This window comes from Phalaenopsis equestris, unplaced genomic scaffold (genome assembly GCF_001263595.1).
Source record: "Phalaenopsis equestris unplaced genomic scaffold, ASM126359v1 Scaffold000061, whole genome shotgun sequence".
NCBI classification, from domain to species: Eukaryota; Viridiplantae; Streptophyta; class Magnoliopsida; order Asparagales; family Orchidaceae; genus Phalaenopsis; species Phalaenopsis equestris.
Window position 1 is genome coordinate 1,189,627 of NW_018164503.1, and position 22,608 is coordinate 1,212,234.

The following is a 22,608-nucleotide window of genomic DNA, read 5'->3' on the forward strand; positions in this document are numbered from 1 at the left end:
TTTTAAACCCATCATGTTTCAAACATCAAAAATAGCTCATTTGGATTAAAATTACCCATTTACCCTTTAGTTAATCCTAAATTTTAATTAAGGCATCAAAATCTAAAATTATCACTTTGCCTCTAGGGCTCTCCACTCTATAATTTATCAAATATAACTCAAATGACTTTGAAGTTCTTAGAATACCCCACTCATGGGTCAATTAAAATATCAAAGGAGAAAATGTTATTTTTTGAAAATTTAATTTAATGTAAATAATTATTTTAACTCAAAAAAAAGATTTAAATATTAATTTATTTAACAAATAAAGTAGAATTTTTGTTCATGGGAAAATTATTGGAGGATTAACTAAATTAGAGGACCACTTGGACAAAATTTTATGATTTTTCAAATTATATTTTAATTATTATAATTATTTATTAGTTTTAGTGATTTAATTAAATAAAAAATATGTTTTAATTACAAAAATTACTTTTTATATTTTTATTAAATTTCTATAAGTACAGAGAACTTAGAGAAACAAAATTTTTATTTTTGTGGTTTTAATTTATTTAGTATAATTATTTTAATGGAAAATTAGAGAAAATACATTTTTTAGCCTTTAAAAATTTATATTGAACTTAGAAAAATTAGAAAAAATATTCTAATGAGTCCTGAGTGATCAGAAAGTGATTAGAAAGTCAAAAAGTAATTATGAACATTTTACATCATTTTTAGTATTTTTGAAATTTTTAATCATTTTAAATTATTTTTCCAATTTAAAATATAGCAAAAAAATGAACTCTTTATTTTAAAATAATTTTATTTTTTTCTAAGTGTTCTTGATCACAAGGAACTCAGAAAATCACTTTTCATAATTTTCCTAATTATATTTAATTTATTAAAACTATTTTAATGCCAAAAATATCATTTTTCCTAGAAAATCCGCTTTAGTGCTCAGACTAAATAAAGTAAAATTCAAATTTTTATAATGAGTTATAATGAGTGTTATTTAAGTGTGGAAACAATTTTTGTTAATTTTTAAAATATATAAAATTTATTTTAATTTTTATGATTTTTTAGGTTTAATTAACTATATTCATTTACATAAATATTCAAACTTAATTTTATGTTTTTCCTAAGGTCCTCTGACCACAAGGATTCTACCAAAATAACTCCCACATTTTTTTTATTTATATTTTAATTTATATAATTATTTTAAGCAAAATAGTCATCTAAACTTGGAAATTAGGGTTACATGTGTAGAGATGTTTTCTGACTTTGAAAAAATCACAAAACCTCTCTATTGTCATGAAGAACTAACCTGTAAAGTCTCAAGCCATGGTAATTATTATGTAGCTAATTAAAATTAAAAGACTCTAGAGAGTATTTATTTAATTACAAATTTGAGACACATCAAATAATTTTTATTTTTATTCTATATTGTTTTCCTCTACTCACTGAGCAAAAATGCATTTTTATTTTATTTTTATGATTTTTCGACACCAAGTTATGGATTTTCTAAGTTATGGAATTAATTTAAATAAAAAATCCCTAATCTCCTACTCAACTGAGTAAGTTGTCGCGTCAACCTCGTACTTTTTTAGCTTTCCACGTGTCGTCATGCTACTGGCACTGCCACCTAAGTCAGCTGCCACACGTCCGCACTTTACAGTTCCATCGTTTCGTCCGGAACGATCTGGGTCGTCCAACCAATACACGCGGAAACGGATGACATCCGTTCATCATCCCATATCAGCCTAACCCGAGAACCGTTCACCTTCAAACCCTAAGATCTCTGCCTTGACTCAACCAAATAACTTCGAGTTTGTTCCTACACCTTCATCTCGTTAATAAACACATCTACATGGCTACATGCTTATGAAATCAAACTTTTCTTCAAAAAAGCCCAAACCAAGCCAAAAATTAGGGTTTAAGCACTATACCTAAGTCTGAGAGGGTAGGCCTCAATTAGATGCTTGTGGAAGCTTCAATAAGGTCCAATGAACCTCCTCGAAGTGTCACCTTGCTCTGGTACAAGTTCTAGGTAGGAGTTCGACCAACAGGTGGTGCGACCTTGGTCTAGAAGTGCGTTAGAGGGCTCAAAAGAGAGAGGCTTTGATGGGGAGCCTCCTTGTTTGGTTTGAGGAAGCTTTTAGAAGGTTTAATTTGAAGCTTTGTGGAGATTTGTAAAGGGGTAGAAAATTTCCCTAGATTTCAAGTGAGAGATTGGGCTTTGACAGTGGAAATGGAGGGCTGATGAGTGTGAGATTGGACTTAGAAAAGCTTGAAGAGGCTCTGGAAGGATTTTGGAAAAATCTCCACAACGATTTGGATGGTCTCCTCCTTTGGTCGTGGGAGGTAGAGTTTAAATAGACAAGTCTATGGTGGCCATCAGGGCTGGCCAGGGGGTGGAATCAATTGCTTAGTTGGAAGGTTGAGTGGAACCAATGACCAATGGGGATGAGCCAACTCAGGGAGTTTAAATTTGGAGTTTTTTTTCCATGCGTGACTCTCAATTTTGTTTTTTTCCGGCCACTAGGCCGACCAAGCCAGAGCTGGTGGTCAGGTGAGCCAGTGGCTGGTTTAATGTTGATTATCCCCAAAGGTTTAATGCTTTATGGAAAATATATTCAGGTTTTGCCAAATATGGGAAGAGATCCCCTAAAACAAGGGACCCTTGGTCCATGGCTCATGTAGGTTGGGCTAGGTGGGTCTAGCCTGGTCCCTAGGGTCTAAATGTTGGTTGTGGTGACCATGACTTGGTCAATTTGGGTTGGTTTGGTCAAGTGTATGGCTTGGGTTCAAAATCATGTCATGTGCTTGGAATTGAGTTTTGGTTTGGCTAGAATTTGAATTTGGCTCAATTGACTGATCAAATTGGCTTGAATAATTGTCATGAGGAGTTTTGGATACCAATTGGATGATTTTGAATTGATTTTGAAGGTCAATTTGGTGGAATTTGGCCATATGGTTAATTTTGGGCATTTGGGTTAGACTTGGGTTTGGATTGGGCTAGAGTTTAGGTTAGGCTCAATTGATGGTTCAAATTGGTCCAATGGTTTGTAATGAAGAGTTTTGGATATCAATTGGCTATAAATTTTGGAGTTATGAGGTTCAATTTGGGAGATTTGGACTTTTGGTCAAAATTGGGGGTTTTGGTTTAAGTTGGAATTGGGTGAGCTCTGAGTTCAAATTTCGATCAATTAATTGTTCAAACGGATTTGGGGAAGTGTTATGAAGAATTTAGAATTCAAACTTGGGTAAATTGATTTGATCATGAGGTTCAATTTGGGGGAATTTATTGTCATGGTAAAATTGGGGATTTAGGATTGAGTTTGCAATTGGGCTTGAAATTGGGTTTAATTGGTCATGGATTTGGTTTCAATTGGGATTGGGGATGATGAATTTAAGTTTGGAATTGAAATTGGGTGAGATTGAAATCAATTTGGTGGAAATTAGGGATGATTTGTGGAATTTGGGCCTTTAAGGGAAATTTGGGGATTTTGGTTAAAGTGGGTCAATTTGGTCAAATTGGGCTTAATGGAGTGGTTCAATTTGATTTTGGGGGCATTTGGAGTGATTTTGGAGATTTTGAGAAATTTTGGAATTTTTGGGATTTGAAGCATATTTTGGTAATTTTGGGGATTTTGGGATTATTTTGGAAAATTTGAAGTATTTTGGCCAATTTGAGTGATTTAGAATGGTTTGAAATGATTTTTTAAGAGATTTTGAGAATATGGGTAATTTTGGGAATTTCTGGAAAATCTAGGTTTAGGGGCAGTTTAGTAATTTGGTGAAGTTTGAGACCAATAAGGGTCAAAATTGGAATTTGAAAACATTGGGATTGATTGAGAATGTTAATCATTAGGTCACCCTATTTGAGCCATGAGACGAAGGGAAATCTCATTTTGGATCATCTATGTGTTGATCGTAGCCAAACCCTAGCCCGGGGCTAATGGTTCAGGGGACCATCCACATTAGTTTCCAAAAAGAGTATGGGATCAAGCTAGGCATGTTTGGGTTGAGGTTTAGGTTGTGACTGTAGGTGCAAGTGAAAGAGTATGAGATCAAGCTAGGCATGTTTGGGTTGGGGTTGAGGTTTAGGTTGTGACTGTAGGTGCAAGTGTATGTGTGTAAAACTGGTCAAGACCACACCACCCAGGACTAACCCAAAGGCCAAAATCCTATGGGGACTCCTCTTGAGCTCCCCCATATTAGTCCCACCTACAAACTGCTAGATGTTAAAACCAACATGTGGAACTTTAAGATGAGCAAAAAAAGAGTTTAAAATTTCTATTGGTGAAGGTAACATCACTAGTCCTCTAGGAATAGTCAAAAGGAAAATCCTATGATTAGATCCAAGGCTTCTAAGGAAGAAAAACTAGACCTCAAATAAAAGTGAGGTCAACATACCTCTTAGCCCATTAAATTTCAAACATCCAAAAGAGTTCATTATGATCAAAATTACCCATTTACCCTCTAGTTAATCCTAAATTTTAATTAAGGCATCAAAATCCAAAATTAACATTTTGCCCTTAGGGCTCTCCACTTCATAACTCATCAAACATAACTAAAATGACTTTGAAATTTTAATGGTACCCTGTTCATGGGTCAATTAAAATATCATAGGAGAAAATATGATTTTTCAAAAATTTATTTAATTTATATAATTATTTTTGACTTAGAAAATATGATTTTCAATATTAATTTATTTAACTAATCAAAGTAAAGTTTTTTTTTTGCCATGAGAAAATTATTGGAGGTTTACCTAGGTCAGAGAACCACTTGGACAAAATTTAATGATTTTTTAAATTATATTTTAATTATTATAATTTTTTATTTATTTTAGTGATTTAATTAAATAGAAAATATGTTTAATTTCAACAAATACTTTTCATATTTTTATTAAATTTCCTTAAATCCAGATAACTCAGAAAAATAAACTTTTCATTTTTTTAAATTTTATTTTATTTATTATAATTATTTTAATGGAAAATTAGAGAAAATACATTCTTTGACATTTAAAAATTCATAACTAAATCAGAAAAATTAGAAAAAATATTTTAAAGGGTCCTAAGTGATCAAGGAACTATTAAGAACAACTTTGGGCATTTTCATATTTTTGAAATATTTAATCATTTTTTAATTATTTTAATTCAAAATATGACTAAAAAATAAACTATTTATTTTAAAATATTTTTTATTTTTTGTAAGTTCCCCTAATTACAAGGATCCCAGAAATCCACTTTTCATAATTTGCCCAATTATAGTTAATTTATTGAAATTATTTTAATGCAAAAATATCTTTTTTACCTCGAAAATGGACTTTAGTGCTCAAACTAAATCAAATAAATTTCAAATTTTTATAGCGAGTTAATATGATTATGATTTACAGTGTGGAATGATTCTTGATAATTTTTGCATAATATTTTATCTATTTTAATTTTACTGTGTTCTTTGGGTTTAATTAACTATAGTAATGTACATAAATATTCAAACTTAGTTTAGATTTTTCCAAGAGCCCTATGATCACAGGGAACCCACCAAAACAAATCCCATATTTTTCTGATTAATATTATAATTTATATAATTATTTTAAGCAAACATAACCATCTGAGATTGAAAATTAGGGTTTCAAAGTTAGAGATTCCCCTGACTTTAGAATAATCAAAGAACATCCCTATTAATATGAGGAATCAACCCCTAAAATTTTAAGTTATGGTGATTAGCATTTACTTAATTAGAATTAAAATAGTCCAGATGGTATTTAATTAATTAAAAATAAAGGATACATCAAATAATTTTTATTTTTATTCCACATTGCTCTCTTCTGTTCACTGAGCAACATGATATTTCTATTTTATTTTTATGATTTTTCTACACAAAGAATATGGATTTTCTAAGTTCTGGAAAATCCATATCAAACTGCCCAACAGAAAAGAGGTTCCTCTTCATTACAGGAATGTATCTAACCATCCACATGTTCTTGTTAGGAAGTGCAATATCAATGTCTCCCATTCTATCACATTCAAAGCTTCTCCATCTGCCAGATATACTTTCCTAAAGTCACCTGCAACATAATTTCGCATCAATTTCTGATGAAAAGTTGTATAGAAAGAAGCCCCTGAATACAGTATCCAGTCATCAATAGAACTATGAATTATCAGCAGTAATGCATCTTGTGCTTCTTTAGTTACCACATTTGCACTATCATTCTCTATTTTCTTGGGATTTCTGTAGTTCCTCTTTATGTGGCCAATTTTGTCATATATCCAGCAAGTTACTTGCTGACCAATCATTAACTTGATCTTGACTGTGTACTTTGATTTTTGATCTTTCTTTGTTTAAGTTCATGTTCTGTGATCTTCCTTTGGAATCAACATTTAATGCTGAACTCAAACCCGAGGTCTCGTCAGAATCTTCCTGCTCACCTCCTCAGCCAAAATCAAATCACAAATATCATCATAATTCAGATTCAGTTTAGATTTACCTGAGAATTGCTAACAATCATCATCATTGCTTCACAGTTATTTGTCAATGAAGCCAACAGTATCAGTGCACGCATCTCATCATTAAATTCAATTTCCACCGATGACAATTTATCATGATGAAGCACTACTCTGTAATGAACGTAAGGATTCTTTAGCGTTGGTCGTGATTATGTAAATGGTACCATTATAATGAAAAGCGAGTGGCCAACGATGGTTGATGAAGACCAATTATTAGTGGTAGATGGTGGTCGGTAGCTGTAGAAGCAGGTGACGCTTGTTGGACCTTCTATGTAGAGCTTTGGACTTCAATTCTTTCTTCTCGCAATCCCGCTCAAAGGTTTGGTCTTAGTCCCCTTTCATAAAAGAAGTAGGGCTCTATTTGTAGATTCTAGGAGAGGTCTCCTGATAAATAAGAAATGAATGTGGACCACTCCATCGAGCTACCTAGAGAGAATCCCTTGATTGGATAACATTTTGTGGACATTTGAGTTTCTTAACGGTGTCAGAATTAAGTTATGTTGGGCTCGTTGGATTTGTCTCATCAAACTTTGGATTTGACCATAAGCTTATCAGATTTGGAATCAATTTGACCTTCCATTTGCGCAACATAAGCTTCCAACATGGTTTAACAGCTAAACTGTATTCGTCTCATTAAGCTGGTCAGCTTGACTGTAAGTTTTTTAAAATTTGAGTTATTGATGATTATCAATGTAAGTTTTAACATTTCTTTCTTAATAAATTATTCTGAGATTCATGACATGCCTCGAGATTAGTGTCGGATGATGAAAATTTGTTGTTGGCATATTAATGCTAATTGAACTCTATTTTAAAAATAAAAATGAATCCAAATAAATTTGTAAATCCTTAACCTCACTCATGCTTATTACATCAATGGTAATTTTTAGTTTGAATTTTTATCAATAAGTTTTTAATAATATTATCTGATAATTTATTTACATGTATTCAATTTTAATTCACAATTGAACCAACACTTGTGAAAAAATCTAAAAACATTCAAGAAAAATTATATAGTTTTCATTATCAAGACAAATAGTTTGTAACTCCATAACAATTACCTTTGATGCATCTTAATATTTTCTTAAAGAAAATCTCATGATCCTCTCGAGGTGGCATCAATCATAACTATTGGAAATATTTAATGACCATCATCGCTTGTTGAATACGAAAGAGAGCCTTTGTAACCTTCCTTTACTTTCTCTCAAATCATTTCTTTAAGCAACCGTCAATTATTCTTGCATATAATAATCATACTCATATTCTGATTTAAATTCATCTAAGAAAGCAAAGTACTTGTCATAATGCAACATAATCATACTTCTATTGAATTGATTGAACACCAAATTAGTTTGATTATTGTCTCATAATGCAGTTGATGCATTCAATCACCTCTTCATTAGCTTTTCTTCATATGATATAATCAATCCATTCAAAAAATAAATAAATCATTGGAAATTAAATATATTTTTTTATTTTTCTATTTTTATTTTGTTTTATTTTATTTATATTTTATTTGAAATAAAATATATTTGATATAACTAATTAAGATAGTATTAATTGTATAACACTTAAAACACTTGAAGATTTTTAAACTATTTTAAGAGATTTATATATTAATATTTTGAAATAAAAAATAAAAAGGTGTAAATATTGTTAGGAAAATATATTTTAAAAACAAAAGAAGAAATAGAAATAAAAGTAAAAATGTAATATAAATTTGATCCCAAATAAGAGCTAATGTTTATAATTTTATTATATTTTTTAAGATTTTGATTATATTATTGCAAATGCAAATACAAACATTAATAGTTTAATTTTATGTTGCTTTTGATTGTAAGATTATTTCATGCAACAAAAATACCTTCATTTATTCTGAGAGTTGGAGGGCACGACATTTTTTGTCTACTGAATTGTTGAATTCTGGATTGTCCTCTTATGAACACGCCCTGAGAGTTTGAGTTGAGAGGAGAGAAGAGAGAGAAAGAGAGAGAGAGAGAGAGAGAGAGAGAGAGAGAGAGAGAGCTAAAGAATGTAACAAATGTTTAGGTGTCAAATGATACGAGTAAAATATGTGATAGTTTGATTGCAAATTTTTTCATGTACGTGCTAAGTATCAGACCTTGAAGAGATGACAAGCAACTCCTTTGAGTGAAGCTTCAAAATGCCAATGCAGAATATAAAGAGTCTGTTGGGATGCTAGAGGCTTTAAAAGAGTAAGTTGCTTCATTTGTTCCATACGAAAAGCTTGTGGCAGGGTTGACGAAGTTTTATAGTCGTGACATGGATTTTGCAATTGAAGGACTTATGCAGCATGACCTCATCAATGCTAAGTATTCTCAGCCAGAGGAATTCAGAGTTCTTTTTAACGACGAAGTTGAGGGATCTATGGAGGAAGAGGCCGAAGAAACCTGAAGCAAGGAAGATCGATTCACTATGCTTTGAGCTTCCCCGTCTTTATCAAAAAATTTGTATTCTCTCTTTTTCTTAGTTAGTCAAAAGGAAAGCTAATGCCAAGAAAATTGTAAGCATTTTAGCTTATATAAAAGTTTTTTTTATCGACATTTTGTGTATGTTTCTCAATAATTGTGATAGATCTTTGATAATTAGGTTTTTTGCTCAACTTGAAAGTGAGTCGGTTGTTTTTAATCAATCAAATGGGTGTGCTCCATTCAAACATGTTTGATTGGATTATCGCCTCCGGTGAGACTTGCATCTATGGTGATTTTAATAAAGTTTTGCGGATGTTATCACTATTATACATTGAATTACCTGTAGAGCTAAATCCCAAAATTGAACGATTCGCATCTTCACATTGATGGATTATTATCCTTAAAAGACTAGTTGACTAAATTGTTTGGCCAATAAATTAAATTGTAATTTAGAGTTACTTTATTCTCATTGATCGATAAAATTGACTGATTGTAGAAAACTTCAACTTTGGACAATTGACTATCTTACACCGATTAATTGTTTCACACTAAACCCACGTCATCCCTAATCCTTAACCTTGTCTGATCAACTGCATCTTTATCTCAGCCAACTTTACTCCTTACACTAGGCACAGATCTTGTCATTATCCGATGAGGGTAACCCTGGAGACTTCTTTTCTGGATGATTTACACTATGCTTTCATGGATATTGTCACTAACGAGCAAAGAACCATCTCCAAAAATCGAATCCTCTTGACTTTGGGAACTCGAGTTTTTTAATTCAAAGGAAATGTAAAAAATGATTCAATCGATGTATTGTAGTTGATCGTTTTGGATTCTATTGCACTCGATTTATTTGAGTTCCCGAAGTATTTCAAAGAGAATGACCATTATGGGACCAATGGCACAATATCTTTTCTCTTGACCCTTGGAGCTTTAAAGATTGCCTTAATTATGATCTAATTTTCTCTTTCTTTTTCAGGCAACCGACAAATGAACTGTCATGTTACAGCCTCGAGTTGTCATGTCATGGCAATGAATTGTCTTACCATGCTGGTTCTACGGACTTTTGTCGAGCAATTCCTATTGGGAACATTGAAACCGGCAAATGAACTGTCATGTTACAGCCTCGAGTTGTCCTGTAATGGCAATGAATTGTCTTACCATGGTGGTTCTGCGGACTTTTGTCGAGCAATTCCTATTGGGAACATTGACCATCCCCTTGTATTAAAAAGGGAGGATTCATCCACTATTTACGCTTATACTCAAAATACATTTAATGGGTTTATACTTACTAAGAGAATGTGGTCGACTTTTACGTGCAGTCGGAGGCGAAGGAGATTTTCTACTGGCGAGGATGGCAGACCTTGCTTGGTCTATGTGCTAGTTTTTTTTTTCTTCAAGTCAAGTATCGAAGGAGGGAATTTTCTCTGAGTTGGGTGTCAAACGCGGCATTAGACAAGGTGGACTATAGAGGTCATCCCACCTCACAAACGGGTGTAGTGTTCCGTGAAAGATAGACAAAACATTTGCAACTCAATAAAACTAGACATTTTTTTTTCTCGGTCAAAAAGTACAAAGCATCCAAGTAACAATAACCATAAGGTACATTTGTTACAAATTTTTGAAAGAGAACAGACTTCCAAAAGAAGAACTCTCTCTCTCTCTCTCTCTCTCTCTCTCTCTGTGTGTCTGCATTCGCATTTTCCCTACAATGAGAAAACCTCAAGATAGCACGAGAAAGACTAAGGATCTGTGTTGAAGCTCGCCTAACGAGAGAGCGCCAACTCTCCTCGCCTTCCATCTTCTCATTCCTTCCCCAAAATGGAGGAAAGGCTGGAGGCTGAAAGAGTACCAGAGAAAGGGGATGCCACTATCAGGCGATCGTTCTGGTTCCACCCTTGGCAGTAGTTATCAAACAGATGTGTTACTTACCAGCGACGTATTATTAATGCTTCTAAGTGCTCCCCACCCGTTTGTATAGAGAATTTTTCCTGTAGATGTGCTGTGTGGATCTGCTCCTCGCCTTAGCTCCTCAAAGTTGACCAGACCTCCAACGGCAGTTGTCGAACAAATGTATTGTACTCCCTGGGAATGTGTTGTCAATGCTATTTTTCTATGGTTGGTCGGTTTGTATTATTGTATTTTGTCGTTCTATCTCTTGATTAATTGTCTTGAGCTTGGCAAGTATGAAAAATTATCATCAAACATTAGTCGTTTAAAAACACATTTTTTTAGTTTAAAAAATTGACCGTCATTATCTTATCGATCAGATCGAATTCCCTGAGTGTTGGAGAGACCTGAACATTGTTTAAGCAAAATTAGCTAATAATAATTATTATTTTACGGATCAAATTTACAATTTAATAGCAACACTCCTTTTATGATTACGTAAAAATTTTTAAGGAAAAATTTTCTTCAAGCCATCTTTGCTCCACGTTTGAGGGAATCCAATTCTGGCGTATATCTTAAGCATGTAAGCTTCTAGAGAGACTCTTTGGTTGATTATGTATGGTCCACTCCATGCTGGTCCAATTTGTCGACCGACTATCCCCAGGCGGCTGAATCAATATTCTTCAGCACCAAGTCTCCTTGGACAAATACCTTCTCTCAGACATGTTTGTTAAAGTAGTGTGCGGTCCGCCTTTTAACTTCTTTCTGCCAGAGGACTGAATCAGCTGGCATTTCTTCTGCTTGATAGAGAGGTAACATAACACCCTTGTTGTTTGCTTCCTAACATCCTACAAGATTTTCTTCTGTGATTGACACAGCTAAGACAACCCTATGACTATGATGCTTATATTTGAATAGTACCACTACCTCCATTCCATGAGTCAACATGAATGGTATTTGGTTGGTCGCTGATGATGGTATCATCTGAATGGCCCAAAGTACTGACAGTAGAAGGTCCACCCAATTTCCCTTGGCTTCTTTGACTTTCTTCCTTAGAAAATTCAGTATATCCGTGTTAGCTGCCTCAACCTACCAGTTCATTCGAGGTTGATGGACCAAATAAAACTTCAAATCAATCCCCTGACTTGAGCAAAAAATCTTTCACATGCTAATCTGAAAATTGTGTTCAATTGTAATTGATGATGATCAGTGGCAATCCATATCTACATATGAGATCCAACCAAATGAAGTTTCACACCACTTCAGTGGTAATTCGAGTGAGCTATTTAGTTTCAATCCACTTGGAATAGTAGTTGATCGCTACTAAAATAAACTTCTACGGACCTTTAGATGGTAGAAAAGGAACCAAGATGTCCAATCCCCAAGTGTCAAAAGGACAGGGACTTGAAATCGGCTAAATCTTGCGAGTCGGCTGATAATGTAGAGGTGTGTACTTCTGACATTGCTCGCAATTCCTAGAGAAATCCTCAACATTCTTGAGGAGTGTGGGCTAGAAGTAGCCTTATCGTTATACCTCATATGCTAGATTTTTTTCTCTAGAGTGAATATCGCATTCTCTGAAGTGTACCTCCTGAGAACGTTTAGCGCTTCATCTTCCTTCAGGCATCTCAGGTACACCAATGTTTCCAATCTCTTGAAGAACTTTCCTTCGATCATCAGTTACAATGCTGCTTCATTTTTGAAATGCTTTGTGTCAGTAATGTCTTTCAATATCTTTCATGTCTCTAGGTAGATGATGTATGGATCCACCCAACTCTTCGTCCCTTTGACTATTATACCATGACCTCAAGTTCCTCAATCGTTCGGTCAAACAAGTTTTTGTAGTGCTCCACCTAAGCCAACATGCTTAGACATGATGTTCGCGACATACTTATCTTCTTAATCGACATGCTTAATTTGAAAATTATTGTATCTCATAATATTTGCCTTTGACTTAGCGAGTTATTTGGCTATTAATTTGTCTCTCGCCTCTAATTTCCCATTGACCTATTTCACAACTAGCAATGAGTCTAACTTTACTAGTAAATCTCGAGCACTGATTCCGTACACCAAACGAAGCCTGCTTTCAAGAATTATATGTAGCTTGATTATTGGTGATGTCAAAATCTATCTAGATCAACTGATAGAGGTATAATTCAGCTGGGCTCCTAAAGAGAATCCCAAATCAGCGGTCATTTATTTGGAGACTCCATCATTGTATAAGGTCCACATTCAATTGCCAAAAATATTTTGCTCGATCAATTCTTCTGCCTCATAGGACTCTACCAAGAAATTTACAATCGCTTGGGCCTTGATTATGATTCAGGTTATATAGGCTATGTTGAACTCACTAAGTTCCACCGAACATTTTAGCAATCGGTCGGAATGTTATATTTGCATGAGCATCAACTTGTGTGGGTGGTCTGTGATAGCCCAAATAAGATACACTTGAAAATACGGTCAAAGCCTGCGAGCTAAAATAGTCAAGGAAAATGTTAGTTTTTCATAATTGGGTACCTGATTTTGGCACCTCTAAGTATTCGTCTGGTGTAATAAACAGGGAAGTGCTTCTCGATTTCTTCCCAAACCAGCACTGAGCTGACAACCTCTCGCCCGACACCTAGATACAAAGAAAGTTCTTTTGTCACCTTTGGACTTTGAAGTAGCAGTGTGAAGCTAGAGAAATTTTCAAACTCTTAAATGCTTCTTCGCATTCAGGTGTCCATTCAAAATATTAACTTTTTTGTAGGGCTCCGAAGAATGTTACGCATTTGTTTCCCGATTTTGAGATGAACAGACCCAAACATGCGATTTGGCCAATTAGCTTCTGAACTTCTTTAGTATTCCTAGGAGATGACTCATCCAAAATGGCTCACACCTTTTTAGGGTTAGATTTACTCCTTCGGCATTAAGTAAAAAGCCCAAAAACTTGCTGATAGACACCCCAAAAGTGCTTTTGGGGTTTAACTTCATATTATATTTTTTGAGTGTTTCGAATGTTGCATTTAAATCATCGATGTGTTGTTCAGCTGACTTATTTTTAACTAGGAATAAAACCATATACACTTTAATATTTTTTTTCCTTCTTGATTTGAAAAATTTACATCCACAAGGCATTAATAGGTCGCTCCAGCATTTTTTAGCCCGAAGGGCATTACATTGAAACAAAACGCTCCTTTTGTTATAATGAAAGCATTTTTTTTTTGTGTCGACCAGATGCATTTTTATTTGGTGGTATCCGGAGAAAGAGTAGAGGAAACTCATTACAGAGTAACCAACCGCAACATCCACCAACTTAGTGATCTTTGGTAGTGAGTATGTGTCCTTCAAAAACACAACATTGAGGTTGGTGATGTTAACACACATTCTTCATTTTTTGTTGGGCTTTCAAACCATCACGACGTTCAAGAGTTAAGTTGGGTACTGAACCTCTCAGATGTAATCGACCTCTTTTAACTTTTGTACTTACACTGATATGGGATCGATCAGTTCTGGCTTATAACCTCATCTTTTGTTGGATGAGTAAAGTGGTTGGGTTGATATTCCATCAATGACATGCTATGTCAAATGGGATCCTTGGAATCTCGTGGTAGTCCAAGTGAAGATGTCATGGTACTCGTGAAGAGTTTGTATAGTAAATTTCTATGTACTGCATCAAAAGTTTCACTTATTACAAAAACTTTTACCATATTCTTTATCATTGGTAGCAAGTACATTGAGGATAGTTTCACTGGTCTCAAGTCCTCTTTACCTTTGTTTCTAAAAATCAAGTAGCTCGTGGCTCACATTGGTGACCACCTGAAGATAACAACTTCTTGGCTACTCTAATTTCCCTCGAAAGTTTATAATTTCTCCATCATCAGGTAACTTCATAGCCACATGGTAGGTTTAAAACATTGCTTGACAACTGTTCAGTAGTGGTCAGTCGAATATGGCGTTGTATGCTAGAGATGATTTAACTACTAGAAAGTCCTTCATATTAGTGTACTGCTTTTAGTGCTCCCCCCATAAGATATCTAGTGCAATGAAAGCCAAGGCTTTTTTTCTCTCATTGGAGAAGCCAAACAGTGGACTAGTCGGTGTTGTCAACTGGTCGGTTTTCAGGCCTATCTTATTAAACTCCATCTTGAAAAGGATGTTCACTGAGCTTCTGACGTCTACCAGGATGTTACCCACCTAATAGTTGTTGATCAATGCTGCAATGAAGACTACATCATCATATGGATTTCCTTTAGTGGGAGGTTTGCATTTGTAAAGACAATAGGCGAGTTATGCTTATAAGAAGCAATGGAGCATACCTCACCCTACCGATGGCTTTTATGGCCGAATCATCAGGATATTCCTCTGCCTCCTTTGAAGATAGTCAGGATGATTCCGGTGACATAAACCCCGCTCACTTCGACTGGTTCATCAGATGGTTCTTACGTGGGGACCTTTAACTATCGGCAGAATAGTGACAAATTACTTCAGCTTCCCTACTTTAATTAATTCCTCGACCAGGTTTTGGAGGTGACAACATTCCTCTTCGTCATGTCCATGGTCTCAATAGTAATTAAGCATTTGTTTGGGTTTCAGAGTGCAGTTCTTTCCTTCATCGGTGAGGCATTCCTAAAATGTTCATTATCTTGGATGGTTGCAACTAATTAAACCATTGAAACATTTAGTGGGGTCAAACTTTGAATCTCTTGGTGCACGTGCAGTCGCTCAAAGTACCAAAGCAGTCGTTGATCTGAACTCCAATTTTGTCCCTGATGGTCTTAGTTTTCCCGTGGTCGCTGGACGTTGCTGAAATTTTGATGCCCCTTTAAACTCTATCCTTCATCTCTAGTCTTTCTCTTCTTCAACCACGGGTTGGCCAATGCTAAACCAATCAAGGAGCAGTCTTTGTCTCTGATGGTCTTAGTTTTCCCGTGGTCGTTGGACGTTGCTGAAATTTTGATGCCCCTTTAAACTATATCCTTCATCTCCAGTCTTTCTCTACTTCAACCATGGGTTGGCCAATGCTAAACCAATCAAGGAGCAGTCTATGAAGGATTCTTCACCGTTGATATGGTTGTTAGCCATTTCGATCTTCTCGGAAATAGACTTCAATTCAAGCATATTCAGATCATATTCGAAGCTCCCGTCTCTAATCCCTTGTGCTAGAGCAGTCTAGTCTATCGATGGCTAAAAGTCTTGTACTTCCAACATCTCATTCTAGAAACGAGAGATGTATGATCGCATGCTCTCGTTCTTCCCCTATTTAATCAATAGTAGAGCCCATGTTTTCTTCTAGGGCTTTTGTTTATTAGCGGAATGTAATAGAAAAAACTTATATAATTCATCATAAGTAGGGAAGATTCTGATGGACAGAGTGTGGAACAAGCAAAGAGCTGACACCTTGAGTGTTGTCAGGAAGAGGTAACACATTATGGTGTTGTCGGTCTGCAGGATATCGACTAATGATTTGAAAGATGCTAGGTGGTCGATTGGATCACTTCTAACCTTGTAGGGGTCCAGATGCGCAATCCATAGCTTCATCGACGACATTGCCTCCAAAATCTGCAGGTGAAGGCGCTTTCAAAAGCAGGCTGAAAGGGCACCACGACACGTTCTACCCGATGCCTAACATCGGCGTAGATCCAGTACTGGCTAGTTGTTAGGAGCCTCCTTCTCCCTTAACTGCTTGGTTGCCGGCACATCCGACTGGTGCTGGAAGGTGTTCTGGGGGAACCTTCTGAGGGTAAGTTCCCCAAAATTCAAACCTCGGGAGTGCAGATTGATTGATCCTTTGCTAGTTCGTTTGTCAAAGGGCCTCGAATTTTCCTATCAGTCAATCCCACATTTCTTGAACCCATCGTCAGATTTATTGATTCACGAATTCTCTATTGAATTTCATCTGCACCGGATCTCTCTGTTGTGATTCTCATTAGTAATTGGCTCTGCTTCTCGTCTGTGGCATGTCTACGCTCACCAAACCATCTTTTAGGATGTTGAATTTAGGATTGTCCTCTTGTGAACAGACCTTGAGAGTTAGAACTGAGAGAAGAAGAGAGAGGGACAGTTAAGTAATGCAAGAGAATATTCAGGTGTCAGAACTTACCAGTGTGATGATCCAAAAGTACTAGAATCCAAAAATCAGAGAGTTCAAAAGTCCCTATACCGATGTCATGACGTCATATTTATAGGGGTCTTAAAAAACAAGTACATGTACAGAAAGTATAGTTTCTATAACCGTCTTAACGATTCTTATTCAAATTACATGACACTGATAATGTGAGCTGACGCCCCGTCGGTTGGCCAATGCTTTAGGATCGATCAGTTATATTGATCGTTTGTCATATGCGCGTGCTAGTCATCTCAGACAACTGACTGTATTTCCTTCAAAGATTTGATCTTTAGATCATACCAAGTGGATTTTGACGGTGGCCTCTCAGTTAGTAGGCTCATCGGTCCACTGACTTCACTTAGACAAAGGATTCATATCGGTCGACTGGTCACGTCTATCGGCTGCGCCATCGAATCAATTAATGCATTTATTGATGGATTCTATGTTCTGTTGTCTATGACCCATGTGTGTGCCCCAATTCCTAATCGCTCGATCGTTTCAAGATTCGTGCTAGTATTTATGTAATATACAAGAATATTGCCACACTTGAAAAGAAAAAAAATCTACATTAAAATTATTTGGATACTAAAAGCATTTTTTTAAAATATTAATTAATTTAACGAATCTTGATAAGATTCTTTTTTTTACGCTAAACCAATTTTTCTTTTTATTTTTCGCTGATTTTAGGGTGACTCACTTAACTGCTTTATCATTCAGTTTTCTTTTTTACTCTGCAAAATTATCTAATCCAATATTTACGCACTCCCATCAACTACCCGCATTAGGCCAGCCCGGTTACCATTAACGTCGAACAACAAAAAGGAAAGCCCAGCCCAGTTCCACCTTCCTCTTCCACAACTCGCGAAACAACCCAATTCAAATCCCACCTCCGGTCACCATACCACTCACCGTCCCCAAAATTTCCCTCCCATCAGTCACTCCCGCCGTCACGCGTCAATCAAATCGGTGAACCGACGTGACGGGTCCAGCCCCACCCGCCTCCTCATCCGGGCGCAGCGACGTCAAACCCTCCGTCAAATCCCACAGTTACATCACCGTCTCCTCGTTCCTAACTTTTATGGCAACTTTAGAAGCCTACAGGCCCTCCAACCTTTCCCAATCCGGCAAAAAGATTCGCGTTTATCTCGGCCCGGTTCTCGGAAAAGGAATTTATCGTTTCGAGTCCAGTTCACAAAATGGGCCGTGGTTTGCGGGCCTGGCGGGCCCGCGTGGGGCCGAATGAATGTACGTATGATGCGACGTGTCGATGTAGAATGTGACGGCGATTGGACGGTGGGATTGAAGATTGATATGGTGGATTCGATTGATATTATAGTGAAGGAACGAAAAATCGTTCAAATAAATAGGCACGCTAATAAATCGTGGATTGCGATGGAACACTCAAAATTAGAGGTGTAAATCGGGCGAGTCTTGACTCAGTTCTGTTTGGCTCATTTGTATTTGAGCTCAAAAAATGTGTTCGTGTTCGGCTCGGTTGCTTTTCAAACCCAAACCCGTTCACAAACAAAGAGTCATTTTGACAACCTTAATCAGATAGTCATAAGATGTTAAGGATTCGGGCAAGATTTTAAAATTATTGTTTATATTAAAACATCATTTGAATCTAATTTAATAATTATAATTTTATTTTCTTAATTAATACTTTTAATTGATTTTAAATCTTTGTAGTTGTAGCTGATTTTAAATCTTTGTAGCCTTATAGTCAATTAATTTTTTAAAAAATGTTACTCAGCAATTATAGTCAAAACATGTTGAACACAAACAAACAAATATTTGTTCGTGTTATTCGTATCCGGCTCGTTAACTTAGCGAACGAGTTGCACACGAGCTGTTCGCAAGCAACGAGTCATTTTGATAGCCCTACTCAAAACTTCTATTAATCATCGATGTGTAATATTTTCTCGCTCAGAGTAGAAATCTTGAAGCCTCCAAGAAATTATATATAGTGACATTTACATATTTACCACTCATTTTTTTATGAATTTACATATCTAACTCCTATAGCTTTACATTTTTATAAATCTTTCATATATTTGAGTCTCAAATCGTCCTTTAGATAAAACACGTCTTAAGAGTTAGAGTCTGGAGCAAGAGAGTAGGAGAGAGCAAGAGAGACGGTCAAAGAATTCCTGAGAGAAGAGTTGGGGTGAAAATTCTTTTTTCATCATTTGGCCTCATATTCATAGAAGGTCTTTTTGTATACTTATAGAAATGAGGAAGCGATTATGAAAATGACCATGAATTGCTGAAAGGGAAGAGCGATTATGAAAACTGCTCTCAATGTATTTAATACACTAATTTAACATAAGGTTTGTATTGCTATTTAAGTTTGATACAACGGCCATTAGCAGATCTATGCATTTAGCTTAGCTGTCTAGGGCGACCGGTTGCGTGGTGATCGCTCCTGCCGAGGCAACATTGATTGATCGATTGTGATCGAGCGCCCCTGAAAGAAGCTTACGTGGTTGGGACTGTAAGCATGGTCCGTCGATTGAATCCCTTGACAGTGTGCTTCTGCCAACCCAATAGAGCGCTCAATCATCGAACGAGTGGTTTAGATTGTGTTCCCTCGACCTGTCGCTTAGATTTTTCAGTCGTTGTCTTTAGCTGCCTGATTTCTTTGAGATTTGTGCTAGCAATTTTGGTGTATACATTTTCGTTCCGCGAGTTTTTCTTCTACTTGATATTAACAACTACAATAAGGATATGGAAACTATTAAACAACAAGTGACACATAAATAAAAAGAATTGATCGAGTAATTGACTTCCCCTTGGGTTCCGCGCATGGGGCGCCCTATAAATAGGGTGGTGGGCTTGGCATGGTTTTCTTCGCTGTCAATGATACTCAGATAATTTGATTTCTCCCATAGCTACAAGTACGAATCGGAGCGTACTATCAGATCCTCGTCTCTATAAAGAAGAAGAAGATATTGAAGAATGACAAATAGTCAGAACTAGAACCAACATTAGTCGATCTAGTCGAATCGTCAGACGACGCAAAAGGGTTGTCGCTAAAAAGGCTTCGTTAGGAGGCTCTAGCGTTTGAGTCAAACATAAGTGCAGTCGGTGAGGGCCAGTACGACATGGCTGGTGAAGAGAACCAGGTCAGTGAAAAGGAGTCGAACGGAGTGACAGTCGTCAGTTATTCCCAGCCTTTGCCTCAAAAATACGAAGGTATCTTAAGAGAAAGAGAAGCTCTCAAGGACCCTTTTTGAAATGGGTAGAATTTTTGGAATGCAAAAATTTTCTTTGGTTGTTGGAAATTTTCTTACACCTCTGTAAACATTTTTGTAGATGTAGATGAATTGATCAGATCTGGGGGACACGAAGATGGCAGGCCTTTGAACGACAGTGTGGAGTACACATCCTCTGCAGTGGGTAGTTTGTAGGTCGAGTACACCGAACTTCTGCCATTAACGGATCAATGAGGGTACCAGTTGTCCGCTTCTTTGCCCACGATAAGCCACCAACAAGAGCGACTAGGGTAGTGCTCTCCTTCCCCTGGATTCACAGAGTGGAAAGTGGATGCGATCGGACCTTTGACGGTGTTAGTCAGTTCTTCTGAGGGAGTGATTTGATGCTTGATTTTAGATCTTGTGAGAGGGTTGTCAGCTCGATTGGTGACTACATATTCAGAAGCGGGGGCTCTCTGGATGGAGTGGCCTCTTTGCGTAGCGGACTGGCAGGTGTGGAGTGCGAGCTACGAGCACTTCGTGAGTCGTCTGCCCTGATTGAGTTCCAGCGTGCCATCGATCAGATGGATCACATGAGGCAAGGTGGAGAGTTAGTCCTCCGTCGACAAATTCAGAAGGGTTATGCCTGACCGAAGCCTGGGAGGATCAATTTATAAAGTACTTTGATCCACCTCAAAATAACATGTTTTTAGTGCAAATTTTATAAGCATTTTATGTACATTTTTAATGACATTGCGCTTTAAAAGAATGTATTTTGCATATTTTTGGTTTCAGGTACGTGGAATGGATATTTAGAGAAAATGGGGAAAAAAATGAAGCCAAAATGATGATTTTTGTGTGGCGCAATCGCGCCACAACTCCACCGTCGAGCGGGAACTCTTATCGCCACAACTCCACCGTCGAGCGGGAAGGGCGTTATAGCGCCCCAGACTGGCGCTTTAGTGTCAGTAACTACCTTTCTAGAAGATACATCTAATTTGTCCAAGTTTTGGAGTGGTATTTAAAGCTACCCTTGGTTATTTTCTATTTTTTATTTAATGAGAATGATTTGGCCAAATTTAGAGATCATTTGGAGCCTCAAAACATCAATTGGGCGGCAATAGTAAGTTAGGTTTTTCATATTTTGTGTTCAAGTGTAAGTATGAGTGTGTTTTAGTGTGAAGAAGTTTGGAGATTGCTTAGAAGAAACTCCAGAAATTTGTTTGGGGAGAAGATATAAGGTACTTTGTATTTGTGTTTGAGTTTTGTTGTAAAACTTCGATTTCAATACAAATGTTTTGTGAGATTCGAATGATTTAAAGATTTTTTTTACTCTTAAAAATTGTGATGGTATTTTCACCGAATCTTCATTTACTTTACAAACTGACTATTTGTGAGGTTAAAATCTGTTGAGAAACATAATGTCCTCAAAGGGCTATGATTTCACCCAACTAGTGGATACCACACTTTATTCTAGGCAGAGTCATTGCGATCACCTAAGGGGGAGTGCAAATAAATAGAGAGATAAGTTTTGATGGGCGTATAATTGGTTAGATTTAGAGTGAAAAGCTAGATTCTTATCAATTTGGCTTAAGGTTTAGTACCCTGACTCTGGGATTCGGTCATTTTTTGTTATGTGTCTCTCTACATTTCTTCTTTTTCTTTCGTGTTCCAGTCATCCTCTCCCTCTTTCTTTTTCATATTGCAATGACTTCTAAGTACTATCCCACCCTCTTTGGCTCTGTCAGGGGCACTGATCCTTCATTCTTGACAAAGAAAGATGCAGAGGATTTGTAGAGGAGGTATGTCTTGGATGACTGCATAGTCCTTCGGACGATGCCAAAATCAGTTAGCGTGACAGATAATGTGAGCAAGGAATTAGTCTTCTATCAGGACTAGTTCAGATATAGTCTTTGTTTGCCCCTTTGTGATGAGCTCCAGAGCGTCTTTAGTACATACGGGGTCATTCCGGCTCAGGCATTTTCAAATCTTATAGCTGCGATAATGACATTCAACCTTTTTTGTCGTCAAGAGATGGTCTCGTGGTCAAGCGATTTGTTCAATTATTTTATATGTTTAAGGTTGTCAAGTAATATTTTTCCATGTTCTCCACTGAAAAGAAAATTCAACTACTCGAGGTTGAAAATAAGATAAAGGATTGGTGAAAATAGTTTATGGTCAGCTGATGCTCTGACGATTGGGGGATCTAGACCAAACCATCGGAGTCGATGGGAACCAAGGTGAAGTCTGATACACAAAAAATATATGCATTTTTAGATCCATATTTTATACTCATTTTTGGTGATATTGCACTTTAATAGAAGATATTTTTTATATTTTATTGCAGGTTGTTGATTTTTAGGACTTGGAGCAAAAAAAAAAACAAAAAAGATGAAATTTGGAGTCAAAATGGAATTTTTGAAAAATTGTTCAGTGCCGACGACTCCAGACTGGGCGCTGACGGCGTCGTTTGGCAAGACTCAAATTTAATTAAATAGCCTCTGGGGCCGCCG

The 22,608-nt window shown here is 36.4% G+C and overlaps 1 protein-coding gene across 1 annotated transcript in view; it reads right to left on the bottom strand.

Moving 5' to 3' along the window:
- LOC110019534 (COBW domain-containing protein 1) overlaps positions 1–12,490 on the bottom strand; it is a 28,533-nt gene extending 16,043 nt beyond the window's left edge. Inside the window, exon 1 of the mRNA XM_020717228.1 lies at positions 12,402–12,490. Coding sequence (XP_020572887.1) covers positions 12,402–12,490 — 89 coding nt within the window. The remainder of the gene's footprint in view (positions 1–12,401) is intronic.
- Positions 12,491–22,608: the final 10,118 nt, after the last annotated feature.